Raw genomic sequence first — 22,077 nt, 5'->3', positions numbered from 1 at the left:
CAAGCATGTCAGTGGCATTAACACAATTTACTCTACAAAGAAAGGCTGAGCCTCTGTCACCAAAATAGTCTTCTTTCACATGTCAGTCTCTTGAGTGATTTCAATCTGACATTTGAAACAACTCGTTTTAATTTCTGGTGGCAAAATAATGTCAGATTTGTGCTAATTTGGGTTTTGAACAATAAGTTTCAAATTGGCATTGATTTATATGTTTGTATAGACATATATTCCAAGCTAGAAATAAAGCAAATACACCAAATGGCATAGCCTGAAATTTTCCCACTGACCCTACTGTATTTAATAACACATTAAAATCCCCTCCTCACATTTCAGTGCTGGCAGGGATGGCTCAGCCAGGCTGTGCCACACTGGGGCTGCACCTGCCCAGCAGGTCCTGTGCAGATATGCAGGTGCATGAATTGCACACATCTGCAGGCATCCAGTCCAGCTGCCTGTTCCTGCCACATACTCACTCCCAACATCTCCCCACAACAATATTTGCCCTCAAAGGCATCCTGGAATCCTGGAGACACAAAGAGGGGTTATGTCTTATCTGCCTTTAGTCTTAAGCAATATAGTCTATAGGCTATTGAGTACTTCAAAAGGAGTTTTAAAAATTTTCTGTGGTCCTTAATCTCCCTCTTAGTGCTTCACCAGCTTATAAACACTTTTTTGTGTTGGACAGCATTGCTTGCAGCCCCAGGCCATTCATGCCTTGGGCTGCTGGGCAGTGCCCACTCTCCAGCTCCACTGCAGGCTTTAGAGAGGCTTTCACTAAATCCCTCGCTGTCTCCTCAACAGCCAGCCACAACTGTGACACAGACTGAGCTCTTTTTGTTGGCAGCAGTCTGACATCCATCATGTTGCATAAGCTAATCAATAACACTGCAGCAAGGGGAACTGTCAATAAAATGCAAGCAAGTTTTAAATAAAGCAATAAAAGTCTCTCTAGGAAATCAGCACAGAGTGGAAACCCAATGCTGATAATTGCCCCCACTGGGGATGCTATAGGCAGTTTGACATCACAGCCCATCTCCAACATGCTTAGCACCCTTTTTGCTTAATTTTTCCCCCAGATGTACATCAATCATCTGCATTGTGATGTGTGACTGCTCTTCTTGTAGGCACTGTCTCCCTTATACACAGGCACTCCCCTTCACCCAGACAGGGATGTTGAAGTCAAGTTCTCAGAATCCCATCTTGCCCAAGAGTGACACAGAGGGCCAGCAGCTCTATCTATCATATTCATCTCTCTGCTGTTGCATGGACACAGGTTGTCCATGGTGGAGATGCAGCCACACTTAACCGGGCAAGCCAAAGCCAGAGGCAGAGCCATTGCTCACAAACCCTGCCCATAAAATGGGGAGCTGGGACGGGGGTCTGGCCCCCCGTACCTCATTTCACCTGGGGAGCTCAGGCTCTGCAGCACTTGCCTAATTCTGATGCCACAAGCAAGTCCATGCTCTGTTTGTGCCAGGAGACTGGCACTTTTCAGCATGGTCCTAATCCAAAGAAAAGGAAGGATCTGGAGATGTCTAGGCATGGGGATCTTGCAGGAACCCAGCCCCTAGCCCTCATGAGCTACAGCAGAAACACATCAAGAGGTTTTTTGAAAATTATTAAAGTGAGTCTTTAAAATGCTGTTTATTCAGAGTATGCCAGTAACAGCTCCTTCAGAGCTACCAACAGCCATTATTTAAATGCAAACTTTGTCCCTTAAATTATGTTTCTTAAATTACAGCTGACTGCTTTATCACGAGAGATACCGAGCAAGTCCCAGAGCAAACTTTGGTGATGACCAAATGCTCTTCTGATGAGCCCAAGCAGTTCCCTTAGCCATAACATTACACACTGCATTGACAAACATCTCAGAGTGACAGGACAAGAGCACCCAGTGGCTCCTTCCCTGGAGCTGGACTGTGTCAGTATACAGCCACCTGCAGAACCAGATACAGCCACATGTCCTCATGCTATCTGCAGAAGAGCTCACTTCCCTTTATGGAAAACACTTGTTACTGAACGAGTAGTGATTTTTTTAATTTTTGTTTTTGGTGTTAGCAAGCAAACAAATATCCTTGAACCTACATCTTTCAGGGAAGGAAAAAAAAAGAAGACTCTCTGGGCATTATTCTTTTAATTTTTTTGATAGAGAATGAAACATTTGTCAGCAGGACAGGCTGTGTGAAATTCGTTATGATATTCATTAAAAAAAAATCACTGTGCCATTCCTGATAGACATCTGATTTCTGTCAGAATAAACCAGCTCAGAAACTGTTTTAAAGAGAGGTATACAGAATGTGTGCAAAACCCATCATCTCTTGTTTTCTATGTCCAAATTAAACAATGTTACTACTTACTGCATATGGAAGAAATGGAGTGTGAACGAACTGTTAGACAACAAAACACTTCATCTCTCATGGTGCTTCATGCTCTCCCAGAGGCCCGGAGGGAGGAAGCCCAGCAAGGTGAGATGGCCAGAAGTAACAAGAGTGGCTGAGCTAGAAATGCACACCATGTACCTAACCAGCCACTTCTGCAATGTGCTACCTAAGTGTAAAGAAATGTCACAAATTATAAAGAATTATGTTAAATGATAAGAAAATATTGGGGGGGGGGGGGGGGGGGGGGGGGGGGGGGGGGAAAGAGTGCCTTTTCTGTTTTTTTTTCCACTCTAAACCATTTCCTGCATTTTTATTTCAGCAGCATAGCTGTCAAAGAGTTAAAGGATACACCTGTGCCAACATATCACAGAAGCATTTAGGTTGAAAAAGACCCTTAAGATCATCAAATCAAACAAATGTAACAATGGAGACACCACCTGAAGGGAAGAGAGAGTGGCACTGTGTGAAGTAGGTAAAGAGCTGCATAAATTCATGCCTTATATTCTCAGTCAGAGCTGGAGTGCCTCAGCACCCATACATAATAATACATCTTCAACACTTTATTTTCATGAACTAGCTAGCATTGAAAACATCTAGCTGAGTAACAGAACAACTTTAATCACAGATATTCAATTTTTGGCACATAGAACTGAATTAATTTTCACTGTTATAACACTGAGACAACAATAGTCACATTGTGTTTCTGTGTACCAAAGCATTAAAATTCAAGCAAAATGCTCCAGAAGCAAACCTTGCTTGGAGAAGATAGGCAATAATGAGTGAAGGAATATATACATACAGTGTAGTTTTTCTAAGACTGCATTAAAAAAAACCAAAAAACCAAAAACCACAGTGAATTTTAAACCAGTGGATTTTCACAATACCCAGAAGACATCACAGCTGTTTTGGGAGACTTCAGCATTTACAGCTTGGATTCCCACAGAGCTATCTCAGCCCAGGCAAAGCCTGCACTGTGTGGGCGTGAGTGAGACCTGCTCAGTGCACCACAAACCTCACCAAAATTGCACATAGGCACAAAACAGCGCTTCAGAGCAGTTTCTTGAAATACAGCATAATGAATTCTGATGTCTGCAGATGGAAACCTGTTTATCCACGGCACATCTTCCCCACACTTCCTTACCAGCCCAATTCCAGCTCGAGGAAACAATCAAACCTTCCTGTCCTGCCCTCCCAGGCTGCCAAAGCAGTTTCAATTAGTGTCAATTGGGATAATAGCTCTATTTGCATTTTTAAGCTATTATTAGCAAGTTGTCAGTCAGCCAGTAATTTGTATCACTTTGGTATAATGAGTATTTAAATATTTAAAAAGAGAACGTTCCTTTCTACCACCCCCTTCCTTTTTGTGCTAAAATAATAATGGTTTTAATCAAAAGTAATTTGTATTAATATACATTTTGCCCCAGGTGTTAAAGGCAGTCTTCAAGAGCAGTGGTGAGAGATGTTAAGTAATACAGATTATTAATATAGACAATTACTCCTATCCTTGATAGCAGCAAAAATGGAGGCAGCTTTTGCAATCAGAGGAATCTGACTCTCCTTTTGGCCTCTGCAAGATGATTATGGTTTAGGAATTGAGGTCAGCTCAAATAATTTTAAATACCCAGTATTAAAATTTTCAAAAGGACTATTTTGTACTCAATTGCTCTATCTTCTCCTTGATGAAAATTCATCAATTAAGCACCCTGTACCAAAAAAAAAAAAAAAAAAAAAAAAAAAAAAAAAAAAAAAAAAAAGGCAAAAGAGCAGAACACCTCTTTAAGAGGATGTCTGAGTAGGCAAAAGTCTGTGTGTTTCCACATTGCCCTTACACCACCAATGGCCATGGAGGATGTTCTTTCCTGACAGTGCTCAAGTCTAGATGCTCAGGTGCACACAATGCATTTGTATTTTCAAAATAGTACTTTTGAGAAAACAAGTACCTAAGCCTCTCTGATGTGCACATGTAAAACTTCCCAGCAGCCTTGAGAGCTGAGTTGATGAAGTTCACCCAGGCCAAGGGCAAGGCTTACACCTGGGTTCAGAGCATTCCCAAGTATAAATACAGGCTGGCTGGAGGATGGATTGAGAGCACCCCCAAGGGGAAGGACTTGGGGTGCTGGTGGACAAGCATGAGCTGGCAATGTGTGCTCAGAGCCCAGAAAGTTGATGGTTGCCTGGGCTGCACCAGCAGAGCTGCGGCCAGCAGATCATGGAGGGGATTCTGCTCCTCTACTCCACTCTGACGAGACCCCACCTGGACTGCTGCTTGCAGCTCCGGGGCCTTCAGCATAGGAATGACATGGAGCAATAGGAGCAAGTCTAGAGGATGCCATGAAGATGATCAGAGGGCAGGAGTACCTCTCCATGAAGACAGACAGTGTTGGTGCTATTCAGCCTGGAAAAGAGAAGAGCTTACAGCACCTTCCAGTACCAGAAGAGTACCTACAAGGGACCTGGAGAGGATATTTAGTGACAGAACAAGGGGAATGGCTTTAAACTGAAAGACAGTAGATTTAGATTAGATATACGGAAGAAATTCTTTACTGTGAGGATGGCGAGACACTGGAACAGGTTGTCCAGAGAAGCTGTGTGGATGCCCCATCCCTGGAAGTGCTCAAGGCCAGGCTGGATGGGACTTCGAGCAATCTGGTCTGCTGAAAGGTATCCCTGCGAATGGCAGGGAGGTTGGAATTCGATGATCTCTAAAGTACCTTCAAAACCAAATTTTTCTACGATTCTATCTTAATATTCTCTTTGTATGACTATCTGAAATCCTGTGATGCCTATATTAATCATGAAGGAAAATGGAAAAATGAAAAACCCTAACAACTTCAGAGGTAAAATTAACATCGCTTATTCCCTAGTCTGGTATTGTCTTCCATCTTCCCTAGAACTGACATTTTATACCTATTCCAACTCACTTTACTGATTTTTAATACAACTAGTTTTGAATTATTTCTAAATTGAATATTGAATAACTTCAATACTAATAAAATTCAACTCTTAGCTGCCGTCTTACCTGCAGCACCAGCGTGAGAAGGTCTGCACAACATCTTTTGAGCAAGATGAATTTGAAAGCATTTTATTTCATGCTTGGCTTTACCCTTATTCTAATCAAGTACTTATTAAATTTCACGAGGCTCACGCACAAATCCCAGCGACAATCGTTTGTGAAGGAAGATATTAAAAGCAGAAAGAGAGCAGGAAGGAGAGCATCTTCCCCAGGGATGAGGAGCTCATTTGCACGGACTCGCTAACTAGCGGCTGCCATCTGCCGGCTAGAAAAAGAAAACTTTCCAAAAAATTAGGAAATCATCCCAGAAGCAACTTTCCGATCCGAATTCAAATTTTGACAGACTCTTTGTGTCATGCTGAGGGAAAGGTGGCTGCCCGGGACACAGGACAAGGGGCGGAATCAGCACCAACTCACTTTCATGGGAGAAACACAAAGTCGGGTGGAGTCCCGGGTAGTCAACATCTTTTGTGGTAGCTCATAAGATGATTGAAAGATCCAAACCTGAGCATAGTATTGGAAAAAAATGGCTTCCTAGCTAGTTTTCTCTTGTTGAAAGAGTTTCTAGACAAAAAAAAAATGGAAAGTGGCACTAGAGAGAGCGGTGGGTGAAATATCACCGACAGGTTTAGAAAGCAGCTGTTAATGTACCACCTCCCCTAGCTACTACCCCTACCAAGATGCAGAGAAGCGCAGCAGCAAGAGCACCTCTCTACTTCATTCTTCTTTGTCCCTTTTCTGAGAACAAGCTTTGTAAATAAAAAATTAAAATTACTCTTTTAAATAAAAATAAATTGAGATTATTAAATGAAAATAAAAATAAAATTACAATTTGGTGCTTTACCTGCATCCAGAGACAGGCTTACACAAAACGAAGACTCTCCTAATTGCACCCTTTCTGTCAACCACAATGCCTATGTAAATATATAAATAAAAAGCAATAGGCCCTGAAGTTTCAGAATGAGGAACTGCGACAGGAATGGTGCAGGCGATGTGTGTGCTTTGGCAGTCCCATGCAAAAGCACTGAGGAGCACAGTGCAACTTGTGACAAAAATAAGCAGCCTCTCCCACAGTTCAGCTGCTCTCTCTTTTGGAGACACTGTTCAATAGCCAGCTCAAACACAGGCTTACCTTGTACCAAATCCTCCCTCGACAACTTCTGTTAGTGGGAACCAAAAATTAGGTCTCTATCAGAAAAAAGTAAGTCCACTCCTCCAAAGATTTTAAAATAGGCTGCTTTTACACTTTACTCTGATTTTAAATGGAGTTTCAAAAATGTAACAGTATTTCAAACCATCCCACACAAAAAAAATTGACAAATGGACTAAGGGTTCCTAAAGTCCTGCCAAGTGTTCTCTGGATCTTACAGGCTGGTTTGTACTGGGGACCTTGTCTAGATGGACACTGGGATGTGGCACAGTCAGGGAGGCTCCACACAAGCAACCAACAGGCAAAAACAGCACGTAGGCTTTATTAAAAAGATGAAGGGCATGGGTGGCACTGGGCAACCTTAAGCACCTGGTGAGTCTCATACCCTGCAGTGCTCTCTTTGGAACTGGTAATTTCTCGTTCCTCAAAAGGAGAAAAGGTTGCTGTGAAAACAAAATTTAATAACTTAATTGATCCTAATTAAAACAAACCCCCCAAAAACCACCATAAATCAATTTTTTAGCCACTTTGAAGAACCCTATAGGTTCTCCCTCAGCCCTCATCAGTCCTACAAGCCAAGCGAATACTCATCTCTGCCTTCCCTCTGTGGACCAAATACTTCAATTCCCCATCCCCACCTGACACAATACTCAAACCAATACACTCAAGCTGTCAGAACCGTCCAGATTAATTTTATCGAAAAGAAACAGAGTGAGAAACAGAGGCCACCACAGCAGGAAGAAAGCTAGAGTAAAACTAGACAAGACAGCATTGCATCCTGTTCCCTCCCGTGACAAACTACAAACACAGCTGCAGCCAGCAAATGATCCAGAGTAGCTGGGTGTTTTTTCTTAAATTTTCTTTTTTTGCTTTGTCTTTTTTTACCACTATTTTTATTAAAAAAAAAAAATAAAAAATACAGCATCACAGAAACCAAAAGGGCTGTAGAATTCCGTACATGGAGAAGGAATGAACAGGTTTTATACTCACAAGACCTTTGACAAGGCAGCAAGCACTGTATTCTTCCTGTGCACATTAGTAAAAAGCTAAAATAACTAAATCATCAGTCCAGAATATTGCCCTGACATATGAATCACCACTGTACTAGGAATTTTTTTAAAATTAGCTGTATTTCCTTGAATGCTGCAATGTTGCAGCAGAAAGTACATTTGAGCAATAATCTCAAAATATATTTGGCCTATTTTCACTTTAAGCAAATACTGCTTTCTTATCACAGACTTAGAAGTTTACAGTGAGTAGTAAATCTTACCTGTACACATTAGTACCTAACCACGTACTCTACACTCCTCTCAACTCAAAATATCTTAACTGTTTCAAAGAAATCCAAAAAGACAAGCACATGGCCTTAAGTAAGGAAGGCTGGAGGAACATATTACATCTAGCTCACATGTGCTGTGGTGCCACCAAAAGGTTTCAGTAAAGTTTCTGGGATGCAGACTCAAATGCAGGATTAGGGTGGAACAACAAACAGACAACCAGTCATTTTGTGAAGGTTTTAAATCAGAACAGCTTATATTTTATCTTTTAAATAAAAAATGGCTTTGGTTTCCTAGTCAAGAGGGACAATAAAGAAGACTTGTTTTCATAAAGAGCATGATGCTAATCAAGTAAATCTGCAGCACACATATGCATTTCCTGACCACACTTATACTTAAGTTACCTTCACCAAAGTAACACCCATGACTAAGTAGTTAATAAAAAGTTATCTTGGGTAAAAATTCAGGTGTTTTTTCAGTAGAGTATTAGAAGTCCTTGTGATTTCTGAAGCAGTTTTTTCCAAATTTTTCCAAGCAAGGCATCTGATCCCATTGCTGTCAGTGATGCTCTGTCCAACTACAACCTACGGTTAACAGGTTTGGTTCATTCACACAGCCGGCCACATACTGTGCAGCAGCAACACAGCTGACCTTTTTCATCATACAGGTGGGAAAACTCTCACAACAAATGAAAAATGTCTTAATATACTTACTAATGCAATTTCCATCAGATTGAAACATCACCCAGTTAACACTCTATTTTTTCAAGAATAATAAATACATTCATAAAACCTGAAGTGTTTGAGTTAGAAACAAAAACATAACTTGGCTTCTCCTATCCATTCTGCTCTTTGATAACAGTCACAATATCTTTCAACTGATGGTGCATTTACAGAACAGCCAACTGGTGGCTTCACAGTAACAAATAAGATGGCCATTCATTTAATTAACAGCCAGCACCATCTCAATAAACTCCAGAAAGCATCTCTGCATAGCTATGAATATCTAAATACTTTTTGAAAGTACTATATCAAGGTTTTCCAGGAGTGTGTAGAAGGACATTCAGAAGAGAATAATATAGATACTATCCAAGTCCCTCAACCAGGAACACAAATCACCAGATAGCTAGAGTCCAATTCCCTTTTGCTCAGAGGGTCAGAAGCAATTTGCATCCCTCAGCCTGATTCAAGTCCTCAAAACAGAGCTCACATTAAAGTATATTAAATGACTTCAAGGAAAATGAATACAATCAAGGTTACATAAGGAACAGAGCAGTCCAATAAAAGAGTCCCTTGTCCAGAAAGTATTTTCCCATTAATTACAAAGTTTGGTACAGCAGCATAAATTTTCAGTAATACACTAATAACAGAAAGCTTTAATTTCCAATAGCATTGTCAAAGTATATCTTAAAGACGATTTAAGCTTTAGGTTTGCATAATTTGTTTGGTTTTCTTCAAGCAGAGTGCACACAAAACGCTTGCAGCACTTATTTGGGGATCATTTGAACAGTCTATTCTTGGGTAGCTGACTTGTAATGTTTCAATGTGCGTGCCGAAGGATCAGTAGCTTTAACCCATCTCGGCATCCAGTAGTGGGGCAGCCAGCTGCTCCGCCCTGAGTAGTGCTTTTCAAAGATCTGGCGGTAGTAATAACTTTCTTTTGTTTTAGGAGGATTGAAAGGATATTTCTCTGCTGCCTTCTCCAGTAAAAGGTCATCAACCTACAGACATAAGCAAAACTCAAGTAAAGCTGCAAATATCTTCAACTTTCTAAGACAAGCAAGGATTCACCAATCACTAAATGTCCACAGTTTTGGAAAAAGAAAAAATAAAATAAAATAAAAAAAGTCTATTCTAGAGGAACAGGTTTGACAGGTCAAATCTTTGTCACAGGCTCACTTGACCTTTATGAATATGTAAATGTATTTTCAGTACTGTTGGTATTTCTCTGCATGACATGTGAAGCCCATTTCTCTGGGTCACAACCACCTTTGTTAGTAAGGTCACAGACACCTCTTTCCTACCCTTCCTTTGCTGTGAAACGAGTGCAAAAACTTAGAGCAGTCATTTTGCCATGTAAGTAGCTTCTTAGGTTGTTTTTATAGCTTGGGGAAGAGCTGGCTGTTATAGTCAACACCAATAACCACTCTCTTAGCAACAGAAGACCTGGGAGGTAGAGGCAAGGACACCTGCAGTTGCTAAGTTGGCTGAGAAAGGAAGGATAAATAGTTGCACCAGGTAAGGCAATTTCAATGAGCAATTTCTGGCGCCATCATGCTGTTTAACTTTTTGATTTGCTGCTCCTACAGCAGTACAGGCTCAGAAAAGGCAGCAGAACACCGTTGCCTGACCCAACTATTCTCTTGCCTGAGGAAACAGAAAGAAAACAGGGAAGAAAGAGTTGGTGGTAAGACAGACGAGCTCCCATCCACAGGCTTGACTACATGTATTTCCAAGTAACAGAGCTCTGGAGTAAATGGGATGTTATTCTTTCCTCTCCATGACTGAACTACCTCTGCACTCCAGAGAGGATTGTCCTTTATACAGAGTCAAAATGCTTTAAGTCTTCACTGGTTAACAATGCAAGCAGAGGCCTTAAAAAGCAAAAAGGCTTAGCTAGGGATGGTTTTGAAAAATGAATGACGCAAATAAGAAAGTACATTATAAAGTCATTATGCTGTTACTCAGCTGCAGAGTAAGTTCATGCAAGTGCCTTCAGCTGAAGCAGCTGCTTTGCCAGTAACCCAGAAATTGTTTTTGTTGATACACAATCTAATTTGCAATCCAGACGCTTAAATGATGTTCATTTCCTTATACAGTCATTTCTGGTAGGGTCTAGCATTTCTTTGTAACTAGGATCAGAAATGCCTTTAAGATATCTAAAAGAACACTGATGAGGTTTTATCTTCCTCCTCCACAAGGAACTGTTAGGAACTCAAGTTATATCAAGGAACTGTTATATCCAGCTTTATTCTCTCAACTAAGCATGTGAGCTGCCTCCCACTGGAAACCATATCTAATACACCTAAGTGAGAAAGGAAAAAGTGGTATTCTACCTGTTGATCAATATAGTCCTGAAGAATGGAAAACCAGGATTTCTTTACTGATGCTATACCATCACTGAAAGCTTCTTTGGGTCTCCAGAGAATTTCTTTGGGAAGTAAATTGGAATCTTCAAAGGACAGTCTTAAAAGGTATTTTTCAATTCCATTCTGTTTGCAGAACAAAAAACAAAGTCTCAGGAATTGCAGTGCAAAGACCTGGATTTAAACACTTATGAAATGGTTTCCTTTCAGAGGTTTTGGTCAGAAAAGGTTTCCCAGTAGCCCAACAATTCAGTAAAACATTTGAGAGCATGCTTGACTTTGGGTGGAGGACTTAACCATCAAATTCAGCAATCTGGTCATGCTTAGAACACATGTCAGTGAATTTGTAAACTTACATTTGGATCCAACCCCAGTTTTATGTACCTTTGGGATTCGCAGTTCTGCTGGCAGAGATAAATAATAAGAAGTAAACCGATGATCCAAAAATGGGACTCTCAGTTCAAGGCTAAGCAGGGGGAATAAATAGAAAAGATACTGAATTAATCCAACAAGTCACCTACTTACAAATTCCACAGCAGCTAAGCTTTTCCTGTCTTTCACATAAACACCAAGTTTCCTGGTTTTACTTGGAAGATATTTCACTTGCATATTTACAACTACCTGAAATTAATTCACCAATTTGTAAAGTTAGGTGTATGGTTTACACAGATCAAAGACTACAGTGTTTTATAATGCCATATGCCAGGCAGTTTACAGTGCCCTGAATTTACCAACTACAGTCGTGTAAGATCTCCAACAACCACTGCAACATGTATGCAAAAACAAATTTTAAAAAATCCTCTTCCTCTCAGAGAACTACCAAGTTGCTCACTAGGATTTGCATCAGCATTTGTAAACGTATCATAGAACCAAGCAAAGACTTCTGCTGTCATTTCTGAAATCCACATTTGTTTGTGTTCCCAAGAAACAACAGAAGAGAGCCCTACCGCATTCACACAAGTTCTCTCCTATACCAGTGGTGGATATACACATACAAAGCCTTCCTGCTTTTTTATACCACATCTTCTAAGGACACAGAAGGCAACAAATAAAATGACAGTAACTGCATCTTCAGCAGAAAGAACCCCTCTTGGTGTGTATGCTCAGGAGCCATTATGCTGTTGAGCCTCACAAGTGAAAGGAGATGTTATACTGCATCCTAGTAATTTCCTTTCTTTAGTTTCTACTCTGATAAAAAGCTTCAGCTACTTAAGGTAATACCTGCCTTATAAAAAACCAAACTAACAAACAAAAACGCCAAAAACCAATACAGGGTATTCACTAATCAAATACTGAGGGCTCAGTTCCTCCACATACTAACAAGATTTGCACTGCAAGTCCTTCTTTACAGTTATTCTTGTTCCTAACTGATAAGGGTAGTTTCATCCTTTCCTCTCTATTCCTAGTTTCTCTCCCTTTTCTCCATAAACCTGAACACCTTAAATTCTGTTCTAAATTGTTAATACAAGGGTTCTTTCTTCCTAACAGTGCTGTGCAGCAGTCCAAAGAAAAACAAAAGCAGCCAGCATGTGATATTAAACAGCCTAGAAAGTGTGGTGAAAATTTTCAGCACAAAACAAATTATGAGGCAAATCTCCTGCACTAGTAAAGAGAAACACAAGAAAATTGTAAAAAGATGGGTAAGTAATTTTGTGGCAGGCTCAATATACAACAAAAGCTTCCCAACAGGTAAGTTGCTTGCTTTGCCAAAGGTATCATTTTTTCTTACCTATAGACAGCTTTCCAATGTTATTCTAGATTTAATTAATGTATTTCTCTTAGTAAAATGCTTCTGTTTAGTAAAAAACCAGTATTTTCTACAGCACTCAATTTGGAGATTCTTTCAGCTATCAGTTACACAGATTGTATCCTAGTATCTATTACAGTCAGCTACCTAATGCACATACCTTTTTCAGTATGTTGCTTAAGTTCTGATGATCATCAGATTCAAGATTTCTTTGTCTAAACCTCCAAAGACCCCAAAGTCAAATACAGGTTTGCCTTCCCTCCTTAACTCTGAATATTTGTATTTGTAATTCACTGCTTCTGTAAAGACCAGTACAGTCCTAGACAAAAAAATATTTCAGCTGGCAATACAGTGGGCCCTATAGTCACAGATTCAATTGAATTTGGCACTGTGCTTTACTGTTGCCCAAATGCCTCAAGGCTACAACTTCATGTTGGTATACAAAAGCTCAGCAGTCTTTTCCTGCCTCAGCCCTTTTGATTTTAAATTATGAGTGCTCAGCACCCAAGGGAATACACTTTACCCATGTGCTGCAGTAGTTCTGTCTGCACGAAGTACATCAAACAGGTAGAGCTCCTTCAGAAGCCTCTCACTCTCTTCTGCAGCTTCCTCGGGAGATGGTGCCTGAAAACAAACATAGGATGGAGCACAGAGGTGGAACACAGCTGCACTGAGGGAACCATTGCTGGCTGTCCTGCATTTGAATTGGAGTGATTGCCAAGCGATCTCTAAACCAGCAAAAACTACATACAAGAAATAACAGCCTCAGGAACTGCTGAAGATAAAGAAAGCTATTTTTTTAGGTGATTAAATCCCTTGGATTTTATGCTACCCCAGAAGAAAAACAAATATAGTTATGAAAAAGCCCAAACATCACACCTTGAAATATCAGAGATGTGCTGTTGGAAGGCAGAACAAGCAGCTCAAGAGCATTCTGTATAGTGAATATATTTACCTTATGGAAATATATATATCCTTGTGTTAGCTCATCTGATCCTTCTCCTGAAAAAATGACCACACTGTCTGTTTTCTTCCGAATATATTTGGAGACAAGATACATACCTTAAAAAAAAAAAGTATAAAGTTATTAAAGTACATCTACATACATTACAGCTAGTGGTGTAAAATTTAGCCTTTTAGACATTTATCTCCTACACTGCTTCCTTCTGCAGCAAAAACCTGAGACCAAGTAACTTCTCATTGTTACTCAAAGCCACCAACAACCACACTAAGTTGGTGCTGAAAATACATCTAAACTGTGTATTTACACTTGGCCCTCAAAATACCTGAAAGATGTGTCTACTTGTGATCCTGGGAACACTGGAGGGTTCCCATGGGAACACAGAGGAGTTGCTCTGACTGAATTTGAAATCAAGTGCATGATTAATTCCAGCACAGTGCTGAACAAACCTCCTAGTCTTGGGGAAAAGCAAAAGTTGCTGTTTAACTCTCTGCCCCTCTGAGTTGAACTGGATGAAGCCCTTTTTTCAATTTTCTTTTGTAAAGAATTATTTATAAAACAGAATTATGCCTTCCACTCAATGCATCTTTCTGAATGGGATGCTTTTACAATAAAATTATTACAAATCTAAAGAAAGGGATCTAGTTCTTTATTATACTAAGCAGCAAAGCACAAAGAAAAAATGACAGAAAAGTTTTAGTAAAATGGCTTTAATTTTTAAAGAAATGCATTCATTATTCCACATTGCTAAATCCCATCTTCACGGGATTCATGAATTCCACCCAGAGTTCAGGTTTGAAAACTGTGTTGCCTATTTGGCTTCATAACTTACAAGAACACAAGAGTAACTGGGTAAAATGCTGTAGCTTGAATTACACAAAAGGTCCCATTGGATTAGGAGTGTTCCCCTCTTATCAGGCTGGCAGTGCTTTGTTAGAAGCTGCTGATGACTCCCATCACTTCTCAGAATCAAGCATACATTATAAGAACCTGGGTTACTAAAGCTATGTTACTAAAGAGCAATAATAAATACTTCACATTGGTATCAAAATTATGCAAGGAAAGGGTAACTGTGATTTGCTGTCATTCAGTACCTCAGAAAACCTGCGAATTTCCCTCTTCCTCCAAGGTTCACACTTACTAGAGCCGAAAACTTAGACCTGCAGATATAACATTTCTTCTTCATGCAACTATTGCTTTTCATCTCAAAGCTTCAAGAACAGTTCTTAACAGATGATTTGTGCAGTCAGAGACTTGTAAATAACTGCTTTTGCCTCAGTGTGGGATCACAGATCAGTCTGGCTAGCAGAACTTTGGAGTCCCAGTTCCCAGATTCTGTGATAGCTAAGGGATCTCGTAATGACCATGTAAGTTTGCATAAACTTTTAATTGGGTGATATAAACCAAAGATTGCAATTTAAAAAACCTTACCAATAGAAGCTCTTATTGTTGTTATATCATAGGTTTCCAATGAGAAGATAACCTCCTCTATTGCCTGAATCCCCTCTTCAGTGTTAAGTATTACTTCATGATGTTCACTGCCTATATGTGCTGCCACCTGTTTGCAAAAGGTCAAAATAATGCATCACTTTTGAACTAAAACATTTTATAAACATACATTGTGTTTAAAGCAAACACATTCAGTGAAAGCACCAGCTCTGTTCTACTACAATGAAAATTATGAATTAGGCCAAGAAAAGACATTACTTAGCAGACCTTTGACTTGCAGTGGTATGCTCACCAGAGAGAACATAGTCTCCTTAATTACACTGTTCAATCATGATTGCAACAGACCATCCAAGCTGCTTGCCTAAAATGTTAACAGAATCTGTAGAGGCTCTAAATATTTCAGATATCTTCCCTTAAGAAAAAAAGCTGCACAAAAGTCATGAAAGCCTGCACAGTACCCCAGATTCCAAATGGTTTGTACAAAATTGTTAATTCAGCAAACAGATAATTAACTTACAATACTTAACATATTTACAAACGCCTTAGTATAGGAACCATAACATGGAGATCTATCCTAAAACCCAGAGGCAGAACTGAGACAACTCCAGAGTACTATCCTTTTGGCAACAATGCAAGGGGACTCTGTCATGAAAGTCTTCCAAATGCAAGAGAAAACAGGTAAGGTTCCAGCTGCCCCTTTTGTAAGATTAAGCAGCAAGTGTTGTACTAAATGATTTACTGCAAAGTGATTTACAGAATAGCAACAAATGAATTTTCAGTGTTACTATTAATGCTATACCATGAAATTAGCACCATTAATATACACTGTTTAGCATTTAGCAGCTCAGAACAAACTGAAAGCAATGCTCAAGATACCTTTCTGGCAGCAAGTAAGTCAGGACTGTTTTCCATTCCAATTGCAAAGGTTTGTAATGGATAAGTGATGTTGATTTCTTTCATCAGTTTCAGAAGAACAGCTGCAACCAAGCTGGAATCTAAGCCCCCTGCCAAAATAACAAATTATCTGATTAGGTGTTTGAATGATGTTTTGCTTCCCCTTTAAGGAATTTGGTACTGGAATCCTATGAGTGAGCTTTATTTTTAAGCTGTGTGAATAAAAGATACTTCTCATACAAGTGTACATTTACTTCTGCTTAATAAAAGCAACTTTAGTGGAACATCTTCAGTAACAGTTATTAGTATTTTTGGTGTCAAAAGCATCAGTGGAACTCCTTATTTAAGATAAACAGAAAGTATACTTAACACATTGTGCCACTAGAGAATATGCCCCTTCTCAACTCTGGTGATTTATTCTCCATTTTAAAATCACTCCCTATCTTTCTGTTACCTATACATTTGACAGTCAACTGATAGGACTATGGATTTTTTTTTTGTTTGCTGCAAGTAAAAGAACAGAATTAAGTAAAAGAATAGAATGCTTAATGTAAGGGTTCTACTCTTTTTCAGTCATTCTTTTTTTTCCTCCTTTCTGGAAGAGAGTGAAAAGGTTTGAACAGTTTGGAGAACAAGCAGAAAATAAAACCAGGAGATGCACAAGCTGCCTAAATGGACTCTAAGGATCCACCTTCTTACTATCATGAGCTAGTTCTGATAATCCTTTGCTAGTTCTACTTGCTGCTCTCCTACAAAGTATTAAGCAAAACACAGTACCTGTTTACCCACATCTGTCTGCAGTTCTGACAAGCTTGAAGAAAAACCCTCTTCTCTTTGTTTCCTATAGTCTGCATATGTTTTTTCAGCTAAGTGCATTAGCATCAATTCCCACCCTGATCCCCTTTGTGGACATGCTATCTTGTAGAAAAAGATATTTCCTGCTGAAATTACATGCAAATTCTAAGAAAAGGAGAGCACAGGAAACAGAGTGCTCAGGATGCAGAAATCAGGAAAATAAAAATCCAGGTTTCCACTGTGACATTCAAAAATTCCCTCTGTGATTAGAAACAGAAGCAATTCTCTGTGATGTTCCAAGCATACCCAAAATTGTGAAGCACTGAGGTACTCTGGTATTATTTATACCAGCAGGGGCACTTAGTTTTGCTGCTTCCTGCATGTGCATCTGAGGAGCTGCTGACTACCTTCTAATTTGATATTTGAAATTTGTGGGGTTTTTTTACTGAATTTTTTTACTGAAATTGAGATATTCCAACTCTATGTATCTTCCTGTTTAATCTACCTTCTTCCTACTTCTTATGATTGCATAGTAAAGAAATGGTCCATCAGTATCTCCTGGTCAGTTCTCTCTCATTCAGATGCACATTTAATAGGATTCATGAAAAATGAGTGTAATTACTGGTGCTCAGTGAATGCATGAAAAGCATTCCAGAATTCTAACCACAAGTACCAAGTGCCAAGCAAACACAGGGTATAAGGTGTCAGACCCATGTTTACAGAGCCTTACCTCTGTAAAGTGCCTCTGCAACACTGAACCATCAGATCACAACAGTGATCAGCTAAGTCAGTGAACAACTCCCTGCACCACAAGCTATTACCTTATCTGCAAAAATGTGTAGCAAATAATTTTGGTCCAGATGGCCTCCTGTAATATGGTAAATTAAGGAAGTTCAGGATGGAGACTAAAGCAAAGGTGGCAAGTAAGAATTCCCCTGCTTCTGAAACATGCCAAGGCTTTCATCTAGGTTCAATCTGTGCAAAGTCAATATAATAATTACATTTTTTTTTAGACCAACCTAAGCATACATCTCATGTATTTAAGAATACATTGAGTGATTTTCAACAGGAATACTATATTTATTTGTCTTATTTAAAAATGCTCAGTGTCTCAATAAGCCAAGATGCCAGTCAAGAGTAAACTTTAAAAGCATAAGAGTTTCAAGATACTTGCAAACTGGAAAACAATACATTTTCCTTTAACTAGTAGAGGATGGGCAAAAGAGATAGAAGGTACAGAATCACTGTGGTTCTTGCTACTTACCTGACAGAAGACAACCAATCCTTCTGTGAGCCATTAAACGTTTTCTAACAGCATTTTCAAAGAGAATGCGGATGTTGCTTTTCACTGTTTCAAGGTCAAAACCTGCTCAGAAAAAAGAAGAGAGAAGGGCAAAAAATGCCCAAAAAGTGTTACTTTGACTTTGTTTGCTGCTGATTAGGAAACAAAGATATTTGTCTGAATCTCCTTCGATTACAAGGACACTCAAGTCCACCTTTGTACAAGACTGCCTACAAAAACAGTTCTAAAGTCCCTACATTTTAAAGGTTCTTACAGGCTGTGTTTTTTTTTCTTTTCTTAAATGGTACTTTTTAAACCAATCAATGCAAATTTTACATTCAAAGATTATGATTTTTCACTTTTAAATCAGTGTAAGTAGCAAAATCTTTACTATACTACCTGAAGGCAGAGCTTCCACTGTATCACATGCAACATGGAGTGGTTCATCTTTACAGCTATGAAATTTTACTAATTCCACTGATGCAACTTTGCCAGAGGGCTTTAAGTCCAACACTTCATAATGACCCGGAAGAAACGGTTCCACTTTGGAACATAAGGATGTTGAATGCTTTAAGTTGATAAGTCCTACACGTAAAACGGGAAAAAAGAAAAATGTCAGAGTTTTAAACTTAAAATGGTTAAGTTATGCCTCACTCAACAGCCTCTCTACTAAAACTATATACAATTATTTTCTTCAGATTCTAAACCTGGTATTAAAAAAAATCCTTCTGAGTCACCATCAGTCCTGGCCATTGCATGATTCAGCTTCTGGCAGGATGTACACATAGATCTGAGCCATCTCAAGCTGAGGCAGACAGCAGAGAAAGCAAACCAGCAAGTTCTTACTAGTTTGAAAGTAGCAATTTATCCCTGTAAACACTAGGAAGAACACTTATCTAACTGACTACATTATGGCCAGATCAAAGTATAATATGCTTAAGAGAATCTGAATGATAATTATTAATTAATTTTGTGTTGAAAATTAAGTGTAGTCAAGCTAACAAGGGGTTTGCAATAAAACATCACTGCAGTGATTGCTTAATTGACATATATTTGGTGATTTCAAAACTCATCAGTTCAAGAGTGATCTACTCCACTGCTATTCAAGGCCAGGTATAACACTTGTAGCCAAACCTCATTTCCATTCCCCATGTGAAAAAGGATGTTTTGCACCTGTTCGTCACCTGGATGCCCCTTGAGGACATCCCCAAAAGGGACACTGACTTGCTGTTAGAGAGGGACTAGTAATTCACTGTGATTGTTATAGGACACAGTCTCCAAAACATTCACTTCCCTTCTTTCACAAGCAACAGAAATGGTGCAGCTCTTAGTATTACTACATAGTACTATTAGAAGAGTCAGCCCACATTGGAGTCTGATAATAAAATTAATATACAATAAATGGGAGAGAAATAATCATGACAGCCAATTTTAGCCAAAGTGCATTTTAGGCAGTAAAATCCCTTTTGACACCGTTTGAATTTGAATGATAGCACCAAGACTAGAGATAATTACTTTAAAAGACAGAGCTGTGATGTGTCATCTCAAAGAAAAAAAAATGATCATCAAATAAAGTATGTGATTCTGGGAAATTACCCAATACTGTAAATTTCAGTAGGGTTTGAAAATTCCTGGCTTTTACAGATTAGCAGTTCTTGTGGTACAACTACCTAGTTCGCTACGTAACACCAAGACCAAAGTCTACTACAATTTATTCTAACATAAGTGTAGTCTAAGTCAATAGACTATATTTAACTTTGGCCTAACATAAAACATCTTGAGTTCAATACTTTTATAACTCCAGCACACAAAAAATTCTAGTTAAATAAGCAAGTTATTTTAGAAATATTAAGGACAATAAAATATCTTGGATGTTTTAATTTTAATGATGTGTAGTTCTTATATTAAGATATGGCTCATTTATTACTGAACTTACAGTTCATTTTGTCTTCACCCTAAAAAGAAAAGCCCAACAAAGAAGTTAGCCTCCAACAGAAATACCTAAGATTATTTGGGCACTAAATATAACTGGCTTTACCTTTTGCCTCAGAACAGACACCCAAAAATCCATCATCAGTCAGCACCTTAAACAGTGGTCTGACTCCGTAGGTATCTCTCGCCAGAAACACTTTTCTGTTTGCAGTGTCCAGAAGGATGAAAGCAAATACACCATCTAGCATGGATGCTGTTTGTTCTATTCCTCCTCTGTTGTACAGATGAAGGATAACCTCGCCATCCACTAATGTTTGATAGTCAAATCCAAACTGCTTCTGCAGCTAAGAAAAAAATACAAAGAAAAACATAAATAAGCATTTGCAAACATTGGCTACTTAGTAATTGTTTCATAAGAATAATCTGGTATGTAAAATCACAGTTTAAAAGTTATATAAATATTTCTGCCAAAGAAGGAAATCATGCTTTTGTGTTCAAAGTTTTACTGGGTTTGCGTGGCCAGGCTTTGGAAGTAGAGGGACTACAAGGGTGGCTTCTGTGATAAGCTGCCAGAAGATTTCCCCACGTCTGGCAGAGCCAAAGTCAGGTGGCTCCAGGACAGGCCTGTCGCAAGCCAAGGACAAGTCAATATTTAAGAATAATGAAAAGTTACTGTGCAGATGTAATTGTGGCCAGAGAAGAGCAAGGTGAGACTATACAGAGAGGAACAGCCCTGCAGAGACCGAGGTCTGTGGAGGAGGAGCAGGAGATGCTCCAGGTGCCAGAGATTCCTCTGCAGTCCACGGTGCAGTCCATGGTGATGCAGCTGTGTCCCACAGCCCTTGAAGGATCACAGGGATGCAGAGATCCACCCACAGCCCATGGAGGAGCTCCATGCTGGAGCAGGTGGATGGCTGAGAGGAGGCTGTGAACCCATGGGAGACCCATGCTGGAGCAGACTGTGCCTGAAGGAAAGCACCCTGTGAAAGAGGGACCCACACTGGAGCAGTCTGTGGAGAACTGATACTGTGGGACAGACTCATGCTGGAGAAGTTTGTGGAGGACCATCTCCCATGGGAGGGACCCCACACTGGAGCAGAGGAAGAAATCTCCTACAGCAGTGGCAGGAATATCATGTGATAAACTGACCATAATCCCCATTTCCTGTTTCCCTGCTGGGGAGGAAAAGATAGAGCTCGGGAAGGAGGAAGGGGTAGAGGGAAGGTTTCTTTTTTCAAGCCTTATTTTACTTCCCATTACCCTGCTCTGATTTTGTTAGTAATAAATTCAATTTAATTTAATTTCCCCAAGTTCAGTCTATTTGACCCATGACAGTATTTGGTGAGTGACCTCCCCCAGTTCCTTTTCTCAGCTCATGAAACTTGCATTTTCTCTCCTCTGTCCCCTGTTGGAGGAAAGCTTTGGTGGGTGCCTGGCATCCACCCAGGGGCAACCCACTACAAAAATTTTACCCAGGATCATCTCTTCTTAGGCAATGAGCCTGACAATGCAGTCTTAAGCAATTCCCATTAAGGCAGGTTTTTAGGGATACACTTCTATCTGAGGATGTCAAACTGCAACCGTCAATGACCCTGGTCTTCAGAAGCACTAGCCAGCCACCGTCTAAAAAACAACCACCAAATCACTCAAAACACAGATATGTGCAACATCTCTGCAGAGTAAAGTACTTTGGAAATAATCTTTGGTTTACTCATGCAGTCACTGCAATTCCTCTGCTTTTTCTATGCAGAGAATTTCCTTCTGCCTAATGTTTCTCCATTCCTCAAACTAGCCTTTTCACTCTGCCTGTGCATATAAAATGAATGAGGAAGAAATTAGCTGTCAGACTTAAGTCAGACTAAATATCCTTCATGTTCTTCTGGTGTTACTCTTAAAAGTCCTTTCAATACATACAAAACAGAGGGAAAGAGAGGGTTTCACTAAAACTCTAGGAAGCCAAGAAACCCCACAAAACCAGTGCTTTAATATATAAGTTCTTTGGTTTTAATTGTTACTTATGGGGCATAAGTAATTGAGTGAATGTTAAAATAAGTAAGTCATTGCCCCGAGGAAGGCACCTGTTTCACCAATGTTCCTTTCTTAGGTAGGTT

The 22,077-nt window shown here is 39.5% G+C and overlaps 1 protein-coding gene across 3 annotated transcripts in view; it reads right to left on the bottom strand.

Moving 5' to 3' along the window:
• Nucleotides 1-8,621: 8,621 nt before the first annotated feature.
• ASNS (asparagine synthetase (glutamine-hydrolyzing)) overlaps nucleotides 8,622-22,077 on the bottom strand; it is a 29,030-nt gene continuing 15,574 nt past the window's right edge. For all 3 annotated transcript variants that reach the window (XM_040055986.2, XM_040055970.2, XM_058419605.1), the window contains exons 3-12: nucleotides 20,073-20,310; nucleotides 18,434-18,619; nucleotides 18,017-18,118; nucleotides 15,940-16,067; nucleotides 15,046-15,172; nucleotides 13,609-13,715; nucleotides 13,177-13,277; nucleotides 11,291-11,372; nucleotides 10,877-11,032; nucleotides 8,622-9,541 (exon numbers count right to left, since the gene is read on the bottom strand). In XM_040055986.2, coding sequence (XP_039911920.1) covers nucleotides 9,332-9,541; nucleotides 10,877-11,032; nucleotides 11,291-11,372; nucleotides 13,177-13,277; nucleotides 13,609-13,715; nucleotides 15,046-15,172; nucleotides 15,940-16,067; nucleotides 18,017-18,118; nucleotides 18,434-18,619; nucleotides 20,073-20,310 — 1,437 coding nt within the window. In that variant the 3' untranslated portion in view covers nucleotides 8,622-9,331. The remainder of the gene's footprint in view (nucleotides 9,542-10,876; nucleotides 11,033-11,290; nucleotides 11,373-13,176; nucleotides 13,278-13,608; nucleotides 13,716-15,045; nucleotides 15,173-15,939; nucleotides 16,068-18,016; nucleotides 18,119-18,433; nucleotides 18,620-20,072; nucleotides 20,311-22,077) is intronic.

The sequence above is a fragment of the Hirundo rustica genome, chromosome 1, assembly GCF_015227805.2.
Source record: "Hirundo rustica isolate bHirRus1 chromosome 1, bHirRus1.pri.v3, whole genome shotgun sequence".
Taxonomy (NCBI): domain Eukaryota; kingdom Metazoa; phylum Chordata; class Aves; order Passeriformes; family Hirundinidae; genus Hirundo; species Hirundo rustica.
The sequence above is the reverse complement of the archived record's forward strand: the minus strand, read 5'-3'. Positions and strand labels throughout refer to the sequence as shown.